Genomic DNA, 24,703 nt, shown 5'->3' on the forward strand with positions numbered 1-24,703 from the left:
TTCAGAGGTGGAAAAAGTACTAAAATATTTTACTTAAGTAAAAGTAAAGTTACTGGTCTAAAAATCTACTCAAGTAAAAGTAAAAAGTAAATCATTAAAAAGTTACTTTTTTTTACAGCGGGGAGAGGTGGAGGATTTTAGTATAGTTCAAAAACGACAAGGGAATATAAATCTCAAACTAGTTATTTTTAATTGTAGGAACATCTTTACAATTAAAGTGCAATAACAAAAAGTTAATAAAATAAAAAGCTTTTTTAAACTAAGAAACATTTAAGGAATTATTTAATGATTTTACATGTGAGTTATGCACTTTTGAAGGTGGTCAGCAGCTTGTAAATACAATCACTATAGTAAGGTTGTAATTGATGTATTGCTGGTAACATACATTATTTTATTAAACTATATATCTAGTTTAAATGAGCATATAATTAGATGAGTGCCATGTCATACTTTTGACACGTTTATTGTCTTCTAGCGTCCCTGACCTGGGTACCTGATGTCAGACCTTTATTCTCTCTCTCTCTCTCTCTCTCTCTGCAATGTCTAATGACCTGCGCATTTTCGAGGATGTTCTGAAGTTGTGTTTGACTTGACGCGAAGCTGCTAGACTGCGATGGATAATGCGCATTGTATTAAAAACGCGTCGTGCAAATGAGCATTAAACCCCGGTCTGCAATTTCGTACTCGAGAGCATAAATCCTACCTTTCATAGGAATGAAACACTCGCTTCGCGTCAGTGGAAAGTGGTCGCTTAAATATGACCAGGGGTTTCTTTCATAAGATTTGAACTGAGGCGGGTCTGCATTAGCGCGCGCCTGTCTCGTCCGTCTCCATGGTTCTTTTTGCGCGTTCCCCCGCCCATCAATCATCCGTTGCGCGTCTTTATCACCTTGCTTTAAAAAAATATACTCTGTAACGGATATTATTTAAAATGTAGCGAAGTACAATACTTCAAACAAAACATACTTAAGTAAAAGTACAGATTTTAAAAACTACTCAAAAAAGTAAAAGTACACAAAAAACTACTCATTTACAGTAACGTGAGTAAATGTAATTTGTTTCTTTCCACCTCTGCTAATGTTTGATCATGTTGATGGTGCAGGCTTGAAAGAAGTGCTGCTGTTTGCCATCTTTGATCTTTCTGTTTTGATATAGCGCGTCTTGTACAAGGCTGAATGCTCTCACTAGAGTGTTGCCCACAGCGCCGCAACTGGCCGGGGGGGCTGAATCGATTCATAGAATTTGATGAATCGATATTGAATTGAGAAACAAATAATTGCAATGCATTGATGAATCGATATTTTTACCCAGCCCTAGGATCTAACAAGAAGAATATCTGAATTTAACATTATTTTACAAATAACGTAAGCCGATTAGATACTTTATTGCTGAATGTGCAGTTACGAGCATAATTTAACAAATATTCGCAAAGACAGAGCTATTGCTACTGTTTGCTGTTAAACAGCCACCTGCAGTTATCCGGTTCATATTCCAAAGAACATTGCATATAATAAATGTTCTTGGTTTCGCTTCGATATCTGTGTCTGTCTTGTTTAGCTCTGTATTAACAAAATAACGTAGGCTATATAACTGGAAGCTAACAAATCTCTCATGATGTGCTAATGTGACGGAGCAGTGAGCCGAGACAGTAAAACGTGAACCAGAGGACAAAAACAGACAACCTGGCAATAAAACTCTAAACAATTAAATTAGTCTGCAATCTGAAATACATACAAATAAATGTTTATGTATATTTTTCATTAAATAATGTAAAAGACAGAACAGTTGAAGTAAAAAAGCATTAAATGATAAACAAGCTAAAGCTAAGCGTTACGTGAAAACATGCAAGCCTATTTTTACTATAAAACATTAAGATTACATTAATGTCTAATTGTCGAAAAGTAAATGAATTTATTTTTATTTTAACTATTCCTGTAAAGAATGCTATGACAAATGCAACTTATAAATGTTATTGAGAAACATCTGATTCGCTGAGAAGCTCAGCTATGTTTCCTGCCTGTAGTTTTGTGTTCTCATAAAGCTTTGTGTACCTAGGATCTAATCTAAGCCACCCACACAAACAGGAATGAGAAGGCTGACATCATCAGGCACAGTCTATCCTGAGATAAAATAGACCATCTCCCTCTTTAAGCAACATCCTGAACCTGAAAACAGGGAATGTCACATCATGTACCCACTCTGAAAAATATGTGCTAATCTGTAACTAACAGATAGTCAAGTGTTAACTACAGTAACAAAAAAGTACACCAGTCGATCTACAGCAGGGATCTCCAACTTTTTTGTGAGCAAGGGCTACCACAATCGATAAAACATCTGGATGGCTACTTTTTGATACAGTCTACTCTAACCTTTTTTGTTTTACTTGTTGATTTTATTTTACTTAAAATGTTAACATACGTAAACCAAACCAAGCTAATATAAAAATATGTAATAAATAAATATTACAATTGAGACTATTAATAAAATGTGCTTTGGCACCACGTTGGAGACCCCTGATCTACAGAGTAAAAAAGGATAATTTGCTATTAGTATAAATAATAGGTATGGAGACTGGTTAAATTTAACCATTACTGGCTAGTGAATTGGTATCTGTGACAACATTTTATGTACACACACACACATTTATCTCATTTGCCATCATTAAAATTAAACTTATTTCATTATCAAAACTATTTCAGCCACCCTACTCTCTCTATGTGGTACTGTCATCATTCATTGAAAAATTATATCGACTGTTAACATCTACACATGATGTGTCAAGTGATCTAAAATCTAAGTTTCAGCCAATTACACTAAAACAAGGGATCAAATTAGGCTGGAACAGTATCTGATGACTGGCACACTGATTCTAGCAACCCCGTTCACTTGCATTTGGAAAACGCTGCGTTTGCCAGATCCGGTAGCAGACATGAAGGGTTTTCCTCAGCCTGCTGATTGCATGCGGTTCATATGTCTGCCATCTGCCCGAATCTGCTGCGTCAAGACCAACAGGAGGAGACCGACGGATGCTATGTTCTACAAAATGGTGGTGTATGGTCCAAACAAGAAACCACAGTAGTGCCAAGAAAAGATTTTGGAAATGAGCGAATAACATATTGCCGTGCAAGCCGTTTCATCCAAGATTTCAACCTCCCCAGAGATGTCAGGTCACAGTACTTGTTGAATGAAATTATGCACTTTTCATTTAATAAATAGATTAAAATGCAACACGACACTGATATTTACTCTGTCAAACAATTCTATTTTTTGATTTCTGTGTATGTATACGCTTCTGAGATTTTTTGGCATCCAATTTGGGCCACGTTTCAGTGTGTTTCTAAATCTAATACGTGTCTGACATCTGATAATTTGACTTACATATAAACATTCGTATCCGATTCTTGCCTTAAAGGGGCAGTTTAATGCCATTTCATGCATTCTGACTTATTAACACAGTTTAAGAGTTGTAGTCATCATGATAAACATAAGCAAAGTGTCAAAAAAGCAGTTTGTGCTTGTAACAGAGTATTTCTGAGCCAAACTCACGCCTCCTTTTGCTACAAGTTTCTGAAAGTTTTTTTCGAATAGGGGTATCCATTTCGACTGATTGACCCCATGTTCCTTTATGGGCCTTTACCCCCAAGAAAAGCACGCCTGCCCTGCACGTCAAGTGAGAGCGAGAACGCGCATTAGCATTGCTCAGTCGAGTAGAAGTCAACGGTATTCACTGCACAGCACGCAACAACTTCGACAATAGAAGTGTGTTTTTGGATGTAAGGAGAAGAAAAGCTTATTTAGCTTTACCTGTCTTAAGACAACAGTGGATGCAGTTACTTTTTCCCGGACAGCAACATAATTGCGAATGAGTTTGTTTGTTCCCTGGCTACATTTCGGAGAGGATTGCTTTACAAACAAGGCTCAGTTTGACTCCGGATTTTTTGCTTGTTTACAACTGTTGGAGCGGTCAAAACTTTAAAAGATCCCGTTATGGAGTCACAACCACAGGCGCAAGTAGATCAAAATCTTGCGTGTTTTGTTTGCAATCGCGCATACGTGCATGTAATGTAAATAACATGAACAACAGCAAACTTCTTCCGCCTCAGTTGGCTTTGTACTGCATTTACAACATTTACACCTTTTAAAACAACCAAATGCAGTAAAAAACTGAATTAACTTGCTTTTTTTATTAAAATAGTGGATAAACAAACAATGATTAATTACCAGATCCTGTTGTAATCGTTGCCGCTGTTGTTCCTGTTCGTCCATTACTCACTCAGTATCCGATTCTGGATCATATGTATAATGTAAAAAAGTTTTTTTTAAGTTAGATTTTCATTTATGTTGTCTGTGAATCCAAAAGTAGTATCCAAAGCTGCACGTACTCGTAACTCTTCAGCTCCGCTCAGCGCACGCCTTCAAGTGTTCGACCTTTTACGCCAAAAATCGGAAAGGCTGTTCTTTCTTTTATAAATCTGACAACACGAAAGACTCTTTGGACATATGAATGATGAAATACTACTCTATAGGTAAGCAAGATTAACATTAGATTGGCAAAAACGTCTTGTGTTATGTCAGCTTAAATTCCGGATTTTTTTATGATGGTCTCAGGTAAAGTTACCAAATACATTGGAATTCAAACACGCCATTGGCAAGCAATAAGAAAAAGAGATCTGGTATAAATTTTTAAGTGCATTAAATAACTCAATTTGATTATGCCTAATGAAACTATGAATAATTAACATTCATAAATAGTTAATTTGCCAAGAGATATGGTTATTGGCAGCTGCCAATAATCATAAAATCGCTAAATATCGATAAATCCCATCATAGTTGCACTTGCATTATCTTTAATTATGTCTTTAAATTCTGCATATTATTTTAGCACCACTTTCATTACAGCCTTGTAGACAGATACAGTCATTAATCCAAATTTTAAAGAGAATATATAGGGAAATAAAACATAAGAAGTTGACTGAAATGCTGCTGCATCTTTACGCTTCACTATGTTTCTGCTTTGTAACGTCTCATGTTTCCTTTGCCTCACGCTGATAGCACTCCGGGGACGCTCACAGCTGCATCCGAGCGCTTGTTTTATTAAGTGCCTACTCGCCGTATCCCAAGAATTGTTAGCTGAATGGATGAAGACATTTTGGAATGAGAAAAAAAGTTGAAATATCTGAGGTTTCTTAACGTGTTTTGGTGTAGAATAGTCAAACTGTGGATGTGGTGTTACCCTCTTGCTAAAAATTCAAACCTCTGGGGACTTACAAAAAACATTCTTCATGCAATTTAAACATCCAATAATGGATATTTCAGTTCGGTAGACATTAAACCATGCTCTCCTAAGGATTGTTATTGATCTGGCAAAGCTGATCGATGGCTACGCAAACAAATCAAAAACATATTTAGAGTGAGATCACTTTTAGACTATCACTTTCTCTCAACCGAGTAACAGCGGTTCATAACAGCTGCTATAAATAAAAGACGCTGAAGCTCACATCACTGTTGAAACAGAACCTTGCTGTGTATTTCCACTGCGACGCTCAGTGCCGCTGGTAACGCTGAAATGCTTTCGCTTTGGGGCGTGTTAGTTCATTTAAAGTATAGCATGCCTTCGAAAGTAATGTTTTCACCCTGATTGCGTTTCCTCATCTTCTTTTAACTTTATTGCGCTATCTACCAGCTGAAGCTCAAAACGGTTGAACAATTCAGCAAATGTTCAATTCAAGACAGCCCTAAATAACATACACATTTAAAGTAAATGAGACGTGATTTTAGTTCAGAAATCCACCAGTTTCGCAAACGTAGGTCAAAGCCTTGACTTGCCTACTTTTCACAGCGATTGGCTTGTCGTCTGGCATTTGTCGCTTGATATTTGCATAAAGTCGAGAAGCGCCTTTTAGTGTTTACTAAAGCTGTCACGATTAATTGTGCAAATGCGCGTTTTCTCAATGAATGAATTTGAATGAATTACGGTGAAATGCCCCCACATCCAAAAGCCAAAGGGCGCTCTCGTGCAAAAACTCCAATTGTGCCACAGAAGAAGTAGCATTACAAACGCTATTCCAGGAAATGTCTAGAAGAATATGTATATCGCCGTTCCTTGGATTATTTAAGGTATTTTCATGATAATAAAGAATATTTTGATTGATTTTGTAGTGTATAAACAACTCAGACTCATAATGATTTTAGATTGATAAGGACTTCTTACTGACCAAAATGCCGTTGTACACGCACAAGCTGTGTATGAAAAAAATTGCAGCCTTGCGATTCAGAATCGATTTTAGACAGGTCTTTTAATGGGACACGCAATTTATTGTTACAGCCCTAGTGTTTACCCGCTGTGAGGCCCACAATGCACCACGCAAACGAGAAGCTCAAATTCCATATGAATAAATTGAAAATCCTTACTACGCTCCCTCCACGTCAACGTAAAATGTAGTTGCGATAAAACCTCTACTACCAAGTTAAAATGCATTAGAAATCACCAATCAATTGTTTATGATGAAGATTTACATCAGTTATTTTGTTCTATATTAAATCTAACAGATTTTCTGTTTCCTCTGTGTCCTCAGATAAACCCTGTTATTCATGTAATTTTTATTTAGTGTTCCCTTTGAACCATAAGCATACTGAAGTCAGCATGTACGGTGCATTCTTATTGACTAAACAATGAGAGACCAGCTTGATACTTGGGACAAAATTTTGAACTCTTCCTCATTTGTAAATTGCTTTGGAAAAAACATCTGGTAAACAAATAAATGTTTGTTTAAATGTTTTTTATGCAGCAAAGGAGTTATAGGACATTTTATTTACAGTATAGACTTCTTCTAAATCTAAATGATGCTCACTACCACCAATACTTTATATTGTAAATGAAGTATGTGGCATGTAGTTTCCGTTGTGTCCGTATGGCACATTTGGGTCTCTCCACTGAGTTCAGTCAGCCTTGGGTAACGTAGCTGATGACTCAGATCTAATGCATTGTGATTCAGACATTTACAGAATGACTGTAAACTGGGCCTACTTCTTCCTGCTTGTTATAGATGAGGGCAGTTCATTGTTATTTAAAAGCATGCTAATTCTTCAATGGTAATAAATCTAACGACATCTTGTAAAATGTGATTCTTTGCATTTACATACACACAAAAAAAGTTGTAATTTAACCTGTGCTAGGTTGTTTTAACCTAAAATGTAGGGTTGTTTTATCCTATTGGTGGGTCAAATATAAACATTTTCTGGGATAATTTAACCGAACAGCTGGGTTTGTTCCTGTTTGACCCAACACTGGGTTAAAAATAAGCCAGCCATTTTTAGAGTGCACTGTAAAAAATGGTGGGTTGTTTTTAACCCTTGGCTTTCTGAGTCATTGTGTCAAGATGTCTATTTAACACCCTTAGTCCTAAATCACTAATATATAATCTGTCTAAAACCACATCATTTACATTTATTTGTCGCTTTTATTCAAAGCAACTTACAAATGAGGAAGAATTTAAAATGGTGCCTTCAACGCCAAAAATATTTAATTTAAAAATGTCAAATCTATAAAAATCAATCCGATTTTCATTTCGACTTCTAAAATGTCACTGTTGGTGGGAACCGTACAACATGGTGCGGTTTTCAACATAGTGACACAGCTAAATAGGTTAAAGAGGAAATAGCACTTCTAAATTTGTCACAATGCAAAAACCCAATTAAATTATACCACAGCATAGATGCAGCAATAGTGTTGAGCGATATGCCCCATTTTGAGATTGTCCTATCGTCAGCCTGTAAGATCGGCGATACACGATAGTATCGGGGGGCGGGGCAGTAGTTTACTCGTTTTTTATTTGTACATTTTTTACTCGTTATAACAAGTCACTTGATTGGTGGACAAAAAAAGAACAAGAGCAACACCGTCATGACCGCAACCTTCTTAAAACTGATGCCATTAATGCGAGCACGTCATTAAAACCCTAATCATGATTACTTAATAACGCTACCCGTTCTCATCAAGATGCGTACAAATGACACACAGTGTGATTATCGTGCAATAGATACGCCAAATTCCGGTTTTGCGTGCATATGATACGCCAGTCCTTCCCATTCACTTATATGGCGAATCGTTTCGTGACGTTTTATTTATTGTTTTCTCATTTGTTTTCTGTTTTTTAAACCATTTTCGCTTGGGTTTAGGGTTAGATTTCACATTTGTTTGAGCAGGTTATTTAATATACAGGTTTCTCTATGTTTTTATCTATATTTAAGCCATGGTCGCTTGGAGTTGGGGTTTGAGTTGGGGTTTGGGTTAGGATGTCATTTTTATACAATAAAAAGTTGTTCTAACCCTAAACCCAGGCGAAAATGGTAAAAAAAAACAGAAAACAAATGAGAAAACAATAAATAAAACGTCACGAAACGATTCGCCATATAAGTGAATGGGAAGGACTGGCGTATCATATGCACGCAAAACCGGAATTTGGCGTATCTATTGCACGATAATCACACTGCGTGTCATTTGTACGCTTTTTGGTGAGAATGGGTTGCTAAAAACATGCATCTGCGTGTGCGCACACACACACACACACACACACACACACACATGCGCGCACATACAAACAATTCAATGCATTTGTTAGGTGCTGTTGCAGAAGACTACAAGTGTCAAGCAGTGGTGCTCTCAGAGGTGCCTTTTTAAACACATTGGTCCAGCGGAACGCGATCATATTTTAAACACAATCATATTTTAAACATGAGGGACGTGTTGCTAGAACTCATTATAATGCATATCATAAGCAGGATTAGTGATCTGACTTCGGACAGAGCGCAGCTCTCTCTGCACGTACGCGAGAGTGAGAGGCGTCAATATGCAGCGGGTCATATTTTAAACAAAAAGTAAAGTTTGCCTCAGCTTGCATGAAACGCATCAAACGGAACAAAAACATGAGGATTACTACTTTAGTTTATGTTTAGACTTCGGACAGACGCGAGAGCGCGTGCACGTGAGACAGAGAGAAGCACAGTTGTTCATGACACGATGGATTTGCTAGAAGGAGTCCAAGATGCGCGCATTAAGTGCAGGTACGGTGCAAGAAGGAATTCTCTCTTTACAAGGTCTCCGCGTAAAGCGAAGCCCACAAACCCTCATGCGAGGAAAAGCATGCAATGTGCATGTTAATGTAAAACTATGATGATAATAATAACCATTCGCCAACTATCGCCATGAAAGCCTGCCATTGGCGATATGTCTGAAGATCGACGATACACGATACTATCGTCTATCGGCACAACCCTATGCAGCAAGATTTTTTAACATACGTGTACTTATCCATGTAGAGACTAGTATTGGGTAGAATCAAACCGAGGCAATCTTTCAGTCACTTATTTCTGCTCTAGTTCCTCTTGGGTCCTTTCATCGGTCTCTTGTGTGTTTACTGACTGTACACACACTCCCACAGCAGACACTGTAACTGGATTACAGTGCTGACCACTTATATTTGCTGTGAAGTAATGGCTTTACAGAAAGTTCTTATGAAACTGTTTTAGCATATAGACCGTTTCAGCAACAACATAAACAAGCGGCTGTCGAGGTTTGCACGTAATTTCCGGTAAACTCCGCTAAGAATAAATAACAACAAAGTTCTTTAAACTTAGTTTATTTATATAACAAGCAAAAAAAACAACACATAGATTACCTAGGAAACCAAAACATTTGTTATTTTCGACAAGGGATTTGTTCAAGAGATCAGTTTAGCAACTAGTCAGACCATTAAAAAAATGAAACCGGAAGTAAAGTTCGGATCCAGACGTGTATTACGCTCGTCCGATGAAACCGTCTATATAAATGCTGATTACTTACTAAAGACACTGGCTTAATTATCAATATATCAGAATGAGAGAAAGAACAAATTCCCATACGTATACAGATCTGTTTTGAAGTCTGTTTTTTACATGTATGCGAACATACGTGCACAGTCGAATGCACAGCCTTGCAAAGTAGAGTTTATTTGACTCGTACGTGTACACAGACGTTCGACGGAAAGCATTGCGATCAATTGCGACATTCTCTTCTACGCGTATGCGCGACCTACGCCTACAAAGTACGCGGTGTATCAAAAATCCATCTGTGCTCGTACTAGGGCTGCAATGATTAATCGCTTGTCCCATCAAAAATGCCTCTGAAATCGATTCAGAATCGATTGTTTGTACTACAGCATTTGGTCAGCAGGAAGTCCTATCAATCCAAAATCACCATGAGTCGTAGTCGCCTATAATGTGCATTTAAAAAGCAACACTCGTTAAACAAAATCATTCAAAATATTCTTTATTATCATGAAAATACCTGAAACAATTTGAAGAACAGCGATATAAATATTCCGATAGACATTTCCTGGATTAGCGCTTGTAATGCTACTACTACTGTGGCACAAAGGGAGTTTCTGCACGAGAGCGCTCCCTGGCTTTGGGATGTGCCGGGATTTCACTGTAATTCATTAAAATTCATTGATTCATTGAGAAAACGCACATTTGCATGATTAATTGTGAAAGCCCTAGCTCGTACAGTATGTGCGTATTCTTCTGATGATGATGATAAAAATTGCGTCATGCGCACTGTATGCAGATCCTCATGTGCACGTAAAAAATGGACCATATGTCAGCCTTTAGCATTAAAGGCTTCAATCCGCATACAAATAACAAACTTGTGCAGTTTTTATTATTAGCAAATAAGACCCAGTGTTTTAAGACATAATGCATGCAAAGCAGACCAGTCTTTCAACAGGAACCTAGCAAACTTCACCTATTGCTTTTTACACGGTGAAGGCCTGAAACCAATGTAAGTACAAACCACAAACATCTTTCATCAAAAGAAAACATACATGCCCTGCTCGCAGTCTTAAATCTGAAACTCTTCAGTTTTACTTCTGTGTTTACGGTCTTAAAACAAGATTATACATTAGCGTTTGTTTGCTTGTGTTTTACCACGTTGAAAGCGGTTTGATGATAAGCAGGATTTAAGTGTTATGATAAATCAGCCGTGCACTGGGGAAAAGTGAGGCAGATGTTTGGATAAGTGGGTCACAGAACCAGTCGTATCGGCGGGGAAAAGCTGGCAGCACAGATGTGAGATTTGCCGGACGGACACAAATGTCAAACGCCACACAAACTGACATCGCCCAGCAAGTGCTTCAGGCCTCTCTGTGATAAAAACATCAATTTCGGCACGTCTGCAACCGAGATGGGCTCGTTTGGCTTCATGGAATGAAAAAACCAAGAGAAACTAGATTTTTACAGTCTCTGAGTAAAATGTAAATAATGCTTTTGCCTGAGCAAAGCTTGCCAACATGATGCAAGAGTGATGTGGATGGTATAAAAAGCAGTAATAGTAAATTTGTCCTTAACCACCAAATCAAATCGGGTGTTCTGTGAAGCAAGAGATGGGAAAGATCAATGTTAAAGTCAGTCGTGTTCTGATATTCAACACAAAAACACTTATAAGGATAACTGTACAGTTCTTAAACATCATTCAACAACCCCATCAGCATCTCTGACACATTAATAAAAACAGATCTGTGCTGACATAAACTCACTTCTCAGTTGACCCCCAAAACCTGATTAATACAAATTACACATCAGTGTTTAAAGATTATAGATCTGGCTATTTCTTTCTTCCCTCCTCTGATTTAATAATGATATGTTTTGTGTGGGACTTTGTTTCTAAGCATCTGCCACAACAACATCTGCTTGTGCCGGTACAACTTATACACACACATACCACACAGACAGGGAAGATTTCTCATTTTCTCATTCACACTAGACTCTAGATCAGAGTCTTTGCAGCCTGCATGGTCATACTGAATCTAATGTGAACGAAGGCCAAAAACCAAAATCTCTACTTAAGTCTGCATACAAGGAGCGGCAAACACATGACCACTGCATCGCCAGCCCGAAATCCTGTTATATATGCTGTTCTATGTGCTCCTGTATAGTAGAGCATTGCATTAACAGCACGAATGTTTGGGGTTTAAACCCAGTGAATACACATACTGATAGCTTTGAATAAAAAAGCATCTGCCAAATGCATAATTGAAAATGTATACATGTCCACTCAACAGGTCGATAGATACCTTCAGATTTCTGTTAAATTGTAAATATGATTTAAGTAGCTAGATTTCAAACAGATCAACAGTTTAAATACATTTGAACTACCTTATTCAGTCTTTAGGGTGAAGCACTTTCAAAATAGTTGCTTGCCTTAGCCAGCAATAGCACCCAATAATAACAACAAGATGCCAAAATAAACCTGCGTAGCTAGACAAATTATAATCTGCTAATATATTGGGTCTTTGCATAAGCACAACCTGATTTACATTTATACATTTACGCATTTGAGAGACACTTAAGCAAAGCTGATTTCAGTGCAGTGAGGCTACACATTTTATTAGTATGCATGCACCCTGGCAATTGTATCTACGACTCTGCCATTGCTAATGCCATGCCTTACAGGATGATAAAGCAGAACAGTGGAGGAATGTGGTCACTACTATTGCCCATTATGTCCTACAAGCTTTTAACTACATAATAGGGATGGGCATTCGATTAAATTTTTTTAGTCGATTGTCGGAAGAATTAACGATCGACTATCGATTAATAATTAATATTTTTATAATAAAAAATAATTATTTAACTTTTATAATTCAAAAATGTTGAATACAAACATACAGCGTGTTTTCCTCCATGAGACCTTTATTACAAGATCAACTTGTGGCAAACAGTTAAACTACATTTAGTTAGACAAACGGAACATATATGCGCTTGAATATGCGGTGCTCTAAAGCAGCGGAACCTTCTAAAAAATCATGACCTCTTCATGATTTTTTTTTAATCAAAACGGAAAGTCACAGATAACGGAGTATGGTGTCAAATATTGCACCCCGGTGGTAAAATGTTGAATTGCTGCCACACAGTGAAATTCATTTAATTGCTTCAAGACACACGCTACGCTAGGCAACGCAACCTGCATTAGATAAAAAAAAGTATTTGATTAATCAATAACAAATTAACGTCATCGACTAAATTCCTAACGATCAATTATCGATCGTCGATTAATCATGCCCATCCCTACTACATAACAAAGGCAACTTAATCTGCGTGCACACCGCCAGCAGCTTAACGCTGTGTGTCGCCCGTCTCTTTCAATGAGGTTGTTTTGAAGTGTTCCTAATTTTTGTTATCCTAGTAACAAGTGTAAACAAATAAGTAAGCGTCCTCTCATTCACTGGGTCATAATATTCAAAAAACAGTAGGCGAAAAGTACACGGATGACCTACTACTTCCTGCAAGATCCTGAAGTGTTCATTTGATGGACATTTTACTATGTTAGGAGTATGTAAGGAGTTATCCAACAAAGAACAAGAAGGAGAGGTGTTGTTTTTAGGTCTGTCAAAAGATTAATCACGATTAATTGCATACAAAATAAAAAAGTTTGTTTATGCATAATATATGTGTTACTAAATAAATATATAAACATGTATGCGTGTATTTATATTCATAATATTTACACACATTAAACACACAAATATATTATGCAAACACAAACTTTTATTTTGTATGCGATTAATTGCGATTAATCTTTTGACAGCTCTAGTTGTTTTATTTAAAAATAATGTCCAAAAGCGGTAACGCGGCTCTATTCGAATGCAAATACATATATTATACAACTGTCCCTTGTGAGTAAATTATGCTTGTTTAACGTAATTCCAGTAAATGACTTAACTTGTTATGCCGACTTATCTCACGTGATGTATCAACATGGCGGACATAGTACATATGATTTCATTTATACTATATATTACCTACTGTTTTAACAATTGATGAGTAGGTACCTCATAAAATTCAGGACCTATCCTCACAGTATGTGATTTTGGACGGAGCCATTAACTGAAGAAAGATGGATGGCGCATTGGTAGTCGCTCGATCCTGAAAGTCGCATAAAGATTAACGTTTCTCAACTTTGTCAGATAGCTGGACACACTCACTTCTTGTCGGCAATGGTCATCGTCATTTGTCTCGCCGGAAGTCGCCAAGCATCCATTGAAATCAAAAGGAATGCGTCAATCTTTAAAAGCTTGTTGCTGTCAGTATGAATGTAGCTTTAAAAGAATAACTGGTCATGATCTCAAACTATATGAGCAAACTCTTCTAAACAGTAATAGCTTGACTATAATGTACGGTCTGCTGAAAAAAATGTATGCCCCACATAGTTTAAAAAAAAACTGCAAACAAACAGCATTGTTTGTTTTGGATGAAAACGCTGGTCAGGTGCACAACCTGGATCTTTTTTAGGGAATGTTGTTGACATAAAGGCTGAAGCATGATTGTTCAGTCAGACTCAGTACAGTTACATGACAGTGGCCTAAAGGTCCTATGAAAATCAACAGTGTGGCTTTGCATATCACATATTCACGATGGTTAGCAGGATTCCCTTTATAAACTCTATTTTTAATAATAGAATTAGCAACTAAAATGTGTGCATTGTCAAATCTAAAACCCCCGTTTCTTGTTACCATAATGGCAAACAATTTTGATCAAAAATAGAGTATATACAGGGTGATTTTCATTTCCATATTACAGAAATGACAATGTAAATTCTCATCTGTTCTACATCTGTTCTCCTCAGTGACAACTTTACATAACAGATCGTTTTCAGGATATAAAAACCAGTACATCCAGTCATATCGCAGAACAACACCACAGAGTAAAACTAGGTTTGTCCCTGCAATGCTTATTTCTGAGAAACACGTCTATGCCCACAGAATTAATTATTAGAAAAGGCTGCTTGTAAAAAGTTTTTTCAAAATTCTGGATCAAAAGTTTACCCCACAACATGATTACTCTACGTAGGCATTTATGGAGCAAAGCCAATGTGTAATTTAGAGAGCAATCACATGACACTGGGTGCAAGAACAAAGTCTACAGAACTGTGCTAATGTTGGTGCTGTGAGGGGCTCCATAAGGGCAGAATGTGCAGAAACACTTAGGGAAGATACTCGGTCTTCCTCTACATCCCGATTTTAATGGAAACATTCCAGAGCACTAACACATTTCTCGGTCCCACACAGACGTGCACACAATGGACGGTCATGGTGTAACAGATATAAAAGATTAACCTAAATATTATCTTTTCAGAAGAATATACCATTCCAGTAAAGCCAAGAAAACAGTATTAATCTTGGATTATGCAGTTGAATGTAAAGGGTCTACATTCTTCTACCTTTCAAGATAGTCACATTACATTCAGTATTTACCTTCAAATTAAATAAATACCGAAGGAGCTTCAAGAAATACTTTAAGAATCAGTGAATCATTTCTTGAATGCCAGCAGTATAAATAGCAGTGGATCAGTAAAGAGATTATTCCTTTTTGTTCCGTGTATAGAAGTTGTGTGAAAAGATCATTGGAATCGAATGTAGGAATGCACCGAATGTTGAGCAACCAAAACTATTCATCCAAAAACAGAAAAAAAAGTTTTTAAAAAATCTTTCAGTGTTTGGCCAAATAAGTGAAAAGACCAGTGGCGGCTGGTGACTCCTTTTTTCGAGGGCGCTCGATGCAAAGTTCGTCACAACATGTATGTAGCTCGTCATGTGCGAAGTGCGTAATTTCAAAATATGTGTTCTGCGCGACGAGCGATCCTATGTGCATCACGTGTATTGTCAAAATAAGTGCCTGCTGCAGACGCGTCTAAAGGGTTTATGATAAAAGAGACGTTTGCCAGATCCTCGCATAATCTCATGCGTAATCATAGTTTACTGTTAAGGGAGTGTCTTGCGTGTATTTTTTGAATGTGAGCATCTCTTTTATCATAAACAGTTTTGACGCGTGTGCATCAGGCACTTATTTTGACAAAACACGTGATGCACACGGTTCATATGACGCAACAAACATATATTTGGAAAACACAAGCAATACACGACTAAAGATTTTGATGGTACGGCTATAGTCTGATAAATAATCACGGTTGTACGGTTATTATGGATTCATTTATTTTACAACATTAATGTATAAAATCACAAATACATTTTTAACAATTGCTAAATTCTTTTGTATTTTCAGTTTGTGTATTTTTTCTACAATTCTTGGACAAATGATAATAATAATAATAATAATAACCTAGGTGGCTTTTGACTTAAACAGTATAGATGCCTTTTGAAACCTGTATTCATTTTAACGATCTTTTGAATAAACGTAATTTACATTTTGACTGAATAAATGTATAGTATTTTGGTTTGTTTGAAGTATTGATAAAAATGATAAGAGCCTCTCAAAACGAATAATAACACAGGGTCATCCTGGACAAGGGACTGTGAGTCATTTTGACAGGTGAAGCTTAATATTACACAAAAATAAAATATAAATATTAGGGCTGGCAGCATTAACATGTTAACTCATGCTATTAATCATTAATGTGTTCAAATAATTCAACGTAATTAAATGCAGTCAGACCACCAGGAGCGCCCGCCCGGGTTTGATTCGTGAGCAGGAGGTTTTTAACCTAACCTAATGCTGCACAGACCGATTGGAGTGTGGCTCTTTCACGTATGCATGCAGGCGTGCGCGCGCACACACACACACACACACACACAAACATCCAAGAGACGCGTCACGTGCACAAATAAATTGACTAAACAATAAAGTTTTTGGTGATGCAACCAGTGTGAGAGGCATGCACGCTTTTTGAATGCAGCAAACATGGCGGCAGTGTAGAAGCATTTTATAGTGTCAGATAGTGTCTATTTTCAGAAAAGTTTCAAATTGCCAAACATTCGGTATATCCCTAATCGAACGGCTCGGATGTTTTGTTTGTATCTTGGCCACATACGGCAATGTTTTGCAACAAAGACGTCCACGTTATTATGTTACAGTGGACGTCAATAAAGCCACTGGAGTCTCCTCTCAGGTTCTGCTTTAAAACGGTTTGTTTCAACCGGGGCTCTCATCTATCATAAGCATCCTGTCAATACTTAAACAAGAAAAAGCACTTAGGCTACCAACTGAATAGAACATCAGTGTACTGTTTACTGCGTAGTATACACTGCGTACTATGCATGTGAAACAGAATGCATTGTGCAATGATAAACATTTTTTTTTGCACAAGCCAAAATAAAAATGGAATAGAAACCAACACAATGTACATTATGCAATGCCGTATTATTTGCATTTAACTCAACACAGCTTTGCATAAAAGTTCCACAAGATGAATATTTATTATAGTTCATTATGAGATGATTCTCCTATGAATTTCACACACTGTACACCTGCAACAGAACTCCTGACTAAGCAGCAAGCAGACAAAATCTCTTTATGATATCACAAATCATTAAAAACAGCCACCGGGCAGATTGTACACCACTGTACAAGCAGCCTTCATCTGTTAAATAACTAATAAAGAATTTCTATATAAAAAGACAAGGTCATAATTACAAAAGCTCAAAACAATAACCTTGAGACAAACCAACAGAATCTTCCCAACAGGTTAAAGTTCACATTTATGGGATCTGTTTCAATCTGTTTGTTGCAGGAAGCAGAAAACAGGGATTAGCCACCGGGGAAGATGAGCCTACCAAGTGGCAATAATCTTCCTAAAACCGTCTTATCCTATTATCTCGATTTATCACCTGCTAAAACAATACGCCAGACCGTATTCTGTGGGACAAGCAATAATGCCCTTTAGGTCTGAAAAATCTCGGAGGACATCTCTTTCTCCTAGACAGAAATGAGATTAAATGGACGTCTCTTGCTTTCGAGATTTTTCTCCTGAGACGGTTATCTCACAAGTGCATGGTTCCAACACACATTCATTTTCCAGTCTTTTGTGAATTATGGATAATGTTTGAATGTTTTTATCTGGATTCCACACACTAAGAGCTACGTCTTGTAGCTGATTAAATGACTTTCATATATGGAAATGTGAAAACCCTTTGCGTGTCATCTTTAGGAGTTTCAAAAGAGATCTGAACAGTCACACCATACTCTGACTTTACATTTAAAATGGTTACATCAAATTCCTCCATGGCTTATGCAACCATTAACCATTTTAGCGATGTAGTCATCTACATTTCAACAACCATCCTAAATATTTCAAAACAAAATCACTCAAATATAAAACCAGAAATGTGTCATTATATGAGAGAAAAAAATCTCTGAGTAATTGCATTCCCCTGGGTGATTTGAGATTGTATTCCATACAATCCTATGACAGACCATCAGGTACACCCATTCATTCTTTTATAATGAGTTTAAATAGGCCCCGAGATGAAAATAAACAAACACAGCAGCCTGTGGTGGTATTGCGGAACTTATGACGGATGTACAACAGGAATGCTTTAAAACCATACACTCTCGAAGCATTTAATGCCAGCACCGTGCTAATCTGACCTATTAAGTAAAAGAGCAATCGCTGGTTTGCTCATAGCAATTATCAGGTATGATTATAATACCCTGCTTTTACCTACAAAACCTGTTTTTCTGAGCAGGAAGTGATGATGGAACAAAAGAAAGGCACGTTAATGTATCCGCGTTATGTTACAATGACACACTCGAATGATACAAAGGCAAAGCAAAACGATACACCGACAAAAACACGTTACATTGTACAGGATCTCCCGCGTCCCGACTCGACCACACTGTCCTTTCAATACGAGACCGAAAACAGGATGTGTATAGGGTTGTACATACACAACACCTGAACGTCAAACCATATGTTAAAAAAGAAAGTGTAAAAAGAAACCTTACTATGTTGTTTGGAAAATATTAAATCTATTAAAATGTGATTTTTATGACAGAGACGTGGAATTGATGTCTTAAGCGAGCGTTTAAACACCGTCCCCTATCCAGTCAGTCTTGTCTATGATAATACACGCGTTGCATTGGTCACAGTACAAAAAAGGCTTATATGTGTATATGTTGGTACGCAACAAAACGCCCTTGTTGGACAATTAATGCCGAATTTGACAGGCTTTGAGAATAAGGACCCAAACAAACGTCCACCCCACCATTCTTAGCACGATACGGCTAACAGTAAGACACCATACACCGAGTCGGCTTGAAGGACGAATAAAAATGTCTCGTACTCACCTTAAACTGAACCTTTTCCGATTATCTCCGTTCATTTACCAGACGAAATCGTTCGGTTAATCCATAAGGGTCAGATCCCGTTTGGAGGCACAAAAACCATTTAAAGCCCAACGAATCTCAGTGCTAGCTCACTCCTGATGCTGGAAATCCCGAAGAAAGCTGCTGCTAGCTGAACGAGCTAACGCATTCTTTACTACACCGACCGCTCGACGGAAACTTAGCCACAGCTGCTTGGAAGTTTCCTTGGTGATAGAAAAATGGTTCGACGACACGAAAGGTTTACCAAAAAATGTCTTTGTAATAAACAGTGCGACCTAAAAGGTCGCCGGCGTAGTTAATTTACATTGAGACACGAAGGAGCAGTCACTGAAGTGATGGAGCACTGAAGCAGCAGCAAAGCTTTGGGACGGTCTGCGCTCCAGTTGTGCTAAATGGTGGAACCGTTTATTTGAATCGGTTCGTTGTAGTGATTCGATTGAACCGCGTTCAACGTAACGAATCGATCAAACCGAATCGTTTAGCGTTTGTGAATCATTTCAAATTTGGTTGAAAACTGTGTGAAGAGTAAAGTGGGTAGCATTCTGAAATAATTACATATCTTTATAAAAAAATAACACAGCTGATAATACATACCACGATTGTACTAAATCATGGTACTTTAAAATAGATAATTTTTCATTAATAAAAGCAACGTGACTTAATATAAAAAGAGAGGAGTATACAAATGAATGGCTTTAAACTTTAATAAAGAAAAGAAACGAATCGTAACGGTTCGTTGTAATAATTCGTTGACGGATTCGTTAAAATGAATCGATCTTCACAACGTTAGAGCTAAAACTGGCATTTTCGGTCCTGTTGGTCTTCATCAATCCTCACATCACAGGGATTGAATCACATTCACATTTTTCTTTTGAAACGTAGTGGTAGGGAGGTCTACATTTTTTCACAAGTTTTGTTGGCTGCATTTTGTTGGCTTAAAAAAACACAACAACACGAGTTCCATAATTCTTAATACATTTTGAATAGTTATTTAGAGGTTCTTTATCATGGATTTAACAAAAAAAAGATAAGCAAAAACTCACCCTACTAAAAAATCCAGCTAAGACCAGCATAAGCTGGTAGCTGGTTTAAGTTGGTCCTCCCAGCCTGGCAAAGCTGGTGTGTCAGCTGGCCTTCCAGCCTGACCAGCTTAAAAAGTGACCAAAACACAGCTAGACCAGCTTACTACACCAGAAAAAAGAGTTAAATCCAAGCTGGGAGATCAGTTAAAACCAGCTCACCAGCTTATGTTGGATTTTTCAGTACAATCAATCATTTTATCTTATTTAAATATGACGCTAAACAATTTTTTATCCCAAGACAAACTACTGTTTTACTAGTTTATAAAAGGACCCACATGTGAAAAATGACAATACACAAGACAGTAATTTAATTTACAGTATTTATTTTATATTCACAAAAAAGTAGGCTATACTAAATGTTGATAAACATAAACATTAATACAAAGTAGTCATTGATCTAACGCTGACTCACGGTAATATACTTTCTATTCAAAGTCAAAAGTTAATGTTTGTCTCCACCAGGTGTTCGCCTACTGTCATTGTCACTTTAAATTTTATTGAGGCGTTTCATTTATATGTGCTTAAGCAGCATAATTGCATCTATTTTACACTTATTTGTATGCAAAATTATAGACTTTGCCATTGTTTGTTACGACGAATAGTTTGAATTGTTTACCCCGAGGCGTCTAATCCGGAAGTCAGAAATCCGGAAGTGTGTAAAAGGCTCTTAACACGTCGTCTAGGCAACCAAAGCACAACATGTATACGTCACTGGATCGAAACCATAGATCGAAACCAAATCACAAATCTCTCCCTTTTATGGGAGAATATTTTATTTGGCTTTACTGATTATCCCAAATAAAAATGACTTAATGACTTTTACTTATTTTATGTCTACTTTTGACCAAATCTCATATTCATAATTGTAAGTTTAAAAAATAAGAAAACAAATTTTATGATTTTGTTGTCTGAGATAAAGCTTATATATATATATATATATATATATATATATATATATATATATATATATATATATATATATATATATATATATATATATATATATATATATATATATATATATGAGGCTATAAAGACCGTAAAGTTGTGTGAGCTTTACAATATTGTTATTTGATACTCAACTTATTTGATCAGTTTTATTTTTCCCTTGGCTTCCTTTCTTCCTTATGTATTATTCTATATACTTTTTTTCTATTTTTGTTGATTGCTTCAGAACACATATTTGTATTAATATTAGCATCAGATCTTTTCATATATTACATCAAGATTTTAACTGCTTAATACATCTTCTGAAACAATGATTTGCAATGATTAACGATTAAGCAAATGATTTCAAAACAGATTTTAATTTTTATTTCTAACTTTGCCAACACATCATCTCAGTGTGAATACTTATTAATCAGCTGGATGTAGAGATACATTACATGAAATAAAAGTTGTAACAAAATACACTAAATTTTAATGTAAACTAAAATTAATGAAGGGTATTAAAACAAAGTAACAGAGAAAACACTAATACTGATCCTTAGAAGTTGTTATACAAAACTAGCCATGTGGATAAAATAAGCATAAAATATAGAGTATATGACCTTGACAACACTACTAATACAAATATTTATTAAACTTTTATTTTTAAATCCTCCAACAACAAAGACATCAGCCTACATAAAATCTATAACATTTTATTTTGTATAACATCATCTGTATAAATAAAATGAAAACTTTCATTTGATAGATCTCTTTATTCACTTCATTGTGCAAAGTCAATGTGAATTTTGTTCCGTGATTGTTTGACCGAGTCCTTTACATTGAATAAATGCGTCCTGGCATGGCTCACGACCCAGAAACTTTTTCAACATATCCATACCATCCACTGAGCCTCCAGCCTCCAGCACTACATGCCTGTATTCCCTGCCCACCTGCAGGTCAAAATACACAAACATATAATATTCATACTAGATCACATACTGTACGCAAGAAATAACACATCATATGCTGTATACCTGTGTTATATTTTGGTTATGGTCATGGCTGAATCACATTATTTGGCATAGCCAACATGGTTATAATCAGCTATGGGTGCTGCTGTACAGCCATACAAAAAGAAGCTTGATAAGAAGGTCATAGGTGTGCTTCCTTTATTATAAACAAACCATGGATAATTATAAAATAAAAACAAGAACTCTACACTTCTTTAATGAAACCCAAATGTGGGAGTCATCTTCCCCTAAATAGAAGTTAGTACTATTTCTGTAGTATCTACATATGCTAGTATCTGGGTAGTCAATTACTCAGAATCACATGATTTGAGCCTGCTGACCACAGCAGTTTCTCATCAGTAACTAAAATGTATGTCATTCTTGGAAAAAAAGCTAAATATATAAATATAATGAAGAAATGCTGCTAAATCAGTCATGTATTAACTATCAATTAAAATAATGACTAATCTTTTACAGTCCTCCATTAAAATTTCTCAATATGACAGAGTATAACACACCTTTGGATTCATGATTCCTTCCTTTTTAAACCGACTGAAAAAGATATCCATCGAATAGACTTCACTCCACAGATAGCTATAATACTGACCATCATATCCTCCTGCCAAATGACTGAAACTAGCCGTCATGTTTGTACCTGTGGTAGAAATATAACACAAAAGAAGATATTTTGAGAAACGATAGCAACAACAGAGATTATGGTACCCATTGACTTCCGTAGTAGGAAAAACAAATACTATGGGAGTCAGTGGGTACAGTCAGCTGTGTTTTTACCATCATTTATCAAAATATTTTCTGTGTTTATCAGAAAAAACTCATATAGGTTTAGATCAACATGAGAGTGCATAAATAAGGACAGAAGTTTCGTTTTGAGGTGAACAATCAATTTAAATCTGCTTCCCCGTGAGGTGATTTAAAGCCCTCCTTCTGGCACAATAACATTAATAATATCATGTAGTGTGTGCAGGGTTCCCACACCTTAGTTAACTTTAAATTCAAGGACCTTTCAAGGACTTTCTTGGTGCAATACCCTCAAATTCAAGGACAAATTCAAATGTGGGGACACATTTCAAGTGAGAGCAAGGTACATTGTTTTACCTTTTAAGATATATTGTTACAGTTCCCCTTCGAGTGAACTCCCGCTGCGTCACTGTGGTGACACTTTGGGGACGCCTCCAGCGGTAAGTGCGTATATCAAATGTGTATATCAAATCCAACCAATGGTGAGGCTTAACGACAAAGACAGGGTGATGCGGGAGCCAGGAAGTATATCAATATCTATCTGAAATATTGCCAAAGACGGTGTTAAGGAGATACAGCGTCTCGTTCTTTCTCAGGGAACAACAGTTCCCTGAGACATACGTAACCAGAGAAGTTTTTATGTGTCAAACACAACTATGCATAAAAGCATTTAGGTATGAATCAACATTCGCATATAGAAGACACATTGAGGAAAATAAGTATTTGAAATCATGGAGGGTCCGAAATTGCCACCGCAGGTGCACGTCCACCGCGAGAGACACAATCCAAAAAAAATCCAGAAATCACAATGCACGACTTCCTAACCATTTATTTGTATGACACGGCTGCAAATAAGTACCTGAACACCTGAGAAAATCAATGTTAATATTTGGTACAGTAGCCTTTGTTTGCAATTACAGAGGTCAAACGTTTCCTGTAATTTTTCATCAGGTTCGCACACACTTTTGCCCACTCCTCCACACAGATCTTCTCTAGATCAGTCAGGTTTCTGGCCTGTCACTGAGAAACAAGAAGTTTGAGCTGCCTCCAAAGATTCTCTATTGGGTTTAGGTCTGGAGACTGGCTAGGCCACGCCAGAACCTTGATATGCTTCTTACAGAGCCACTCAGTTTAGTGGAATTATAACCAGAAAGTTATATTTTGGTCTAATCTGACCACATGACTTTCTCCCATGACTCCTCTGGATCATCCAAATGGTCATTGGCAAACTTAAAACGGGCCTGGACATGTGCTGGTTTAAGCAGGGAAACCTTCCATGCCATTGATGATTTTAAACCATGACGTCTTAGTGCATTACCAACAGTAACCTTGGAAACGGTGGTCCCAGCTCTTTTCAGGTCATTGACCAGCTCCTCTCATGTAGTTCTGGGCTGATTTCTCACCTATCTTAGGATCATTGAGACCCCACAAGGTGAGATATTGCATGGAGCCCCAGTCCAAGGGAGATTGACAGTCATGTTTAGCTTCTTCCATTTTCTAATGATTGCTCCAACAGTGGATCTTTTTTCACCAAGCTGCTTGGCAATTTCCCCATAGCCTTTTCCAGCCTTGTGGGGGTGTACAATTTTGTCTCTAGTGTCTTTGGACAGCTCTTTGGTCTTGGTCATGTTAGTAGTTGGATTCTTACTGATTGTATGGTGTGGACAGGTGTCTTTATGCAGCTAACGACCTCAAACAGGTGCATCTAATTTAGGATAATAAATGGAGTGGAGGTGGACATTTTAAAGGCAGACTAACAGGTCTTTG

General features: G+C 37.0%; 2 protein-coding genes across 6 annotated transcripts in view; both read right to left on the reverse strand.

The window, feature by feature from the left end:
- The window catches only part of erbin (erbb2 interacting protein), a 108,350-nt gene extending 88,789 nt beyond the window's left edge, over nt 1-19,561 (reverse strand). For 3 of the 4 annotated variants that reach the window (XM_055209062.2, XM_055209060.2, XM_055209061.2), the window contains exon 1: nt 19,117-19,560. The gene's annotated coding sequence lies outside the window, so the exon portion shown is untranslated. Of the gene's footprint in view, nt 1-19,116 lie in introns of all 4 variants that reach the window. The other variant, XM_055209059.2, reaches the window with a different exon arrangement.
- Nucleotides 19,562-21,864: 2,303 nt separating this feature from the next.
- nln (neurolysin (metallopeptidase M3 family)) overlaps nt 21,865-24,703 on the reverse strand; it is a 32,088-nt gene continuing 29,249 nt past the window's right edge. The window contains exons 12-13 of one of the 2 annotated variants that reach the window (XM_055209058.2): nt 22,696-22,832; nt 21,865-22,117 (exon numbers count right to left, since the gene is read on the reverse strand). In XM_055209058.2, the coding sequence (XP_055065033.2) occupies nt 21,962-22,117; nt 22,696-22,832 (293 nt within the window). In that variant the 3' untranslated portion in view covers nt 21,865-21,961. The remainder of the gene's footprint in view (nt 22,118-22,695; nt 22,833-24,703) is intronic. The other variant, XR_008645450.2, reaches the window with a different exon arrangement.

This window comes from Misgurnus anguillicaudatus, chromosome 12, assembly GCF_027580225.2.
Source record: "Misgurnus anguillicaudatus chromosome 12, ASM2758022v2, whole genome shotgun sequence".
NCBI classification, from domain to species: domain Eukaryota; kingdom Metazoa; phylum Chordata; class Actinopteri; order Cypriniformes; family Cobitidae; genus Misgurnus; species Misgurnus anguillicaudatus.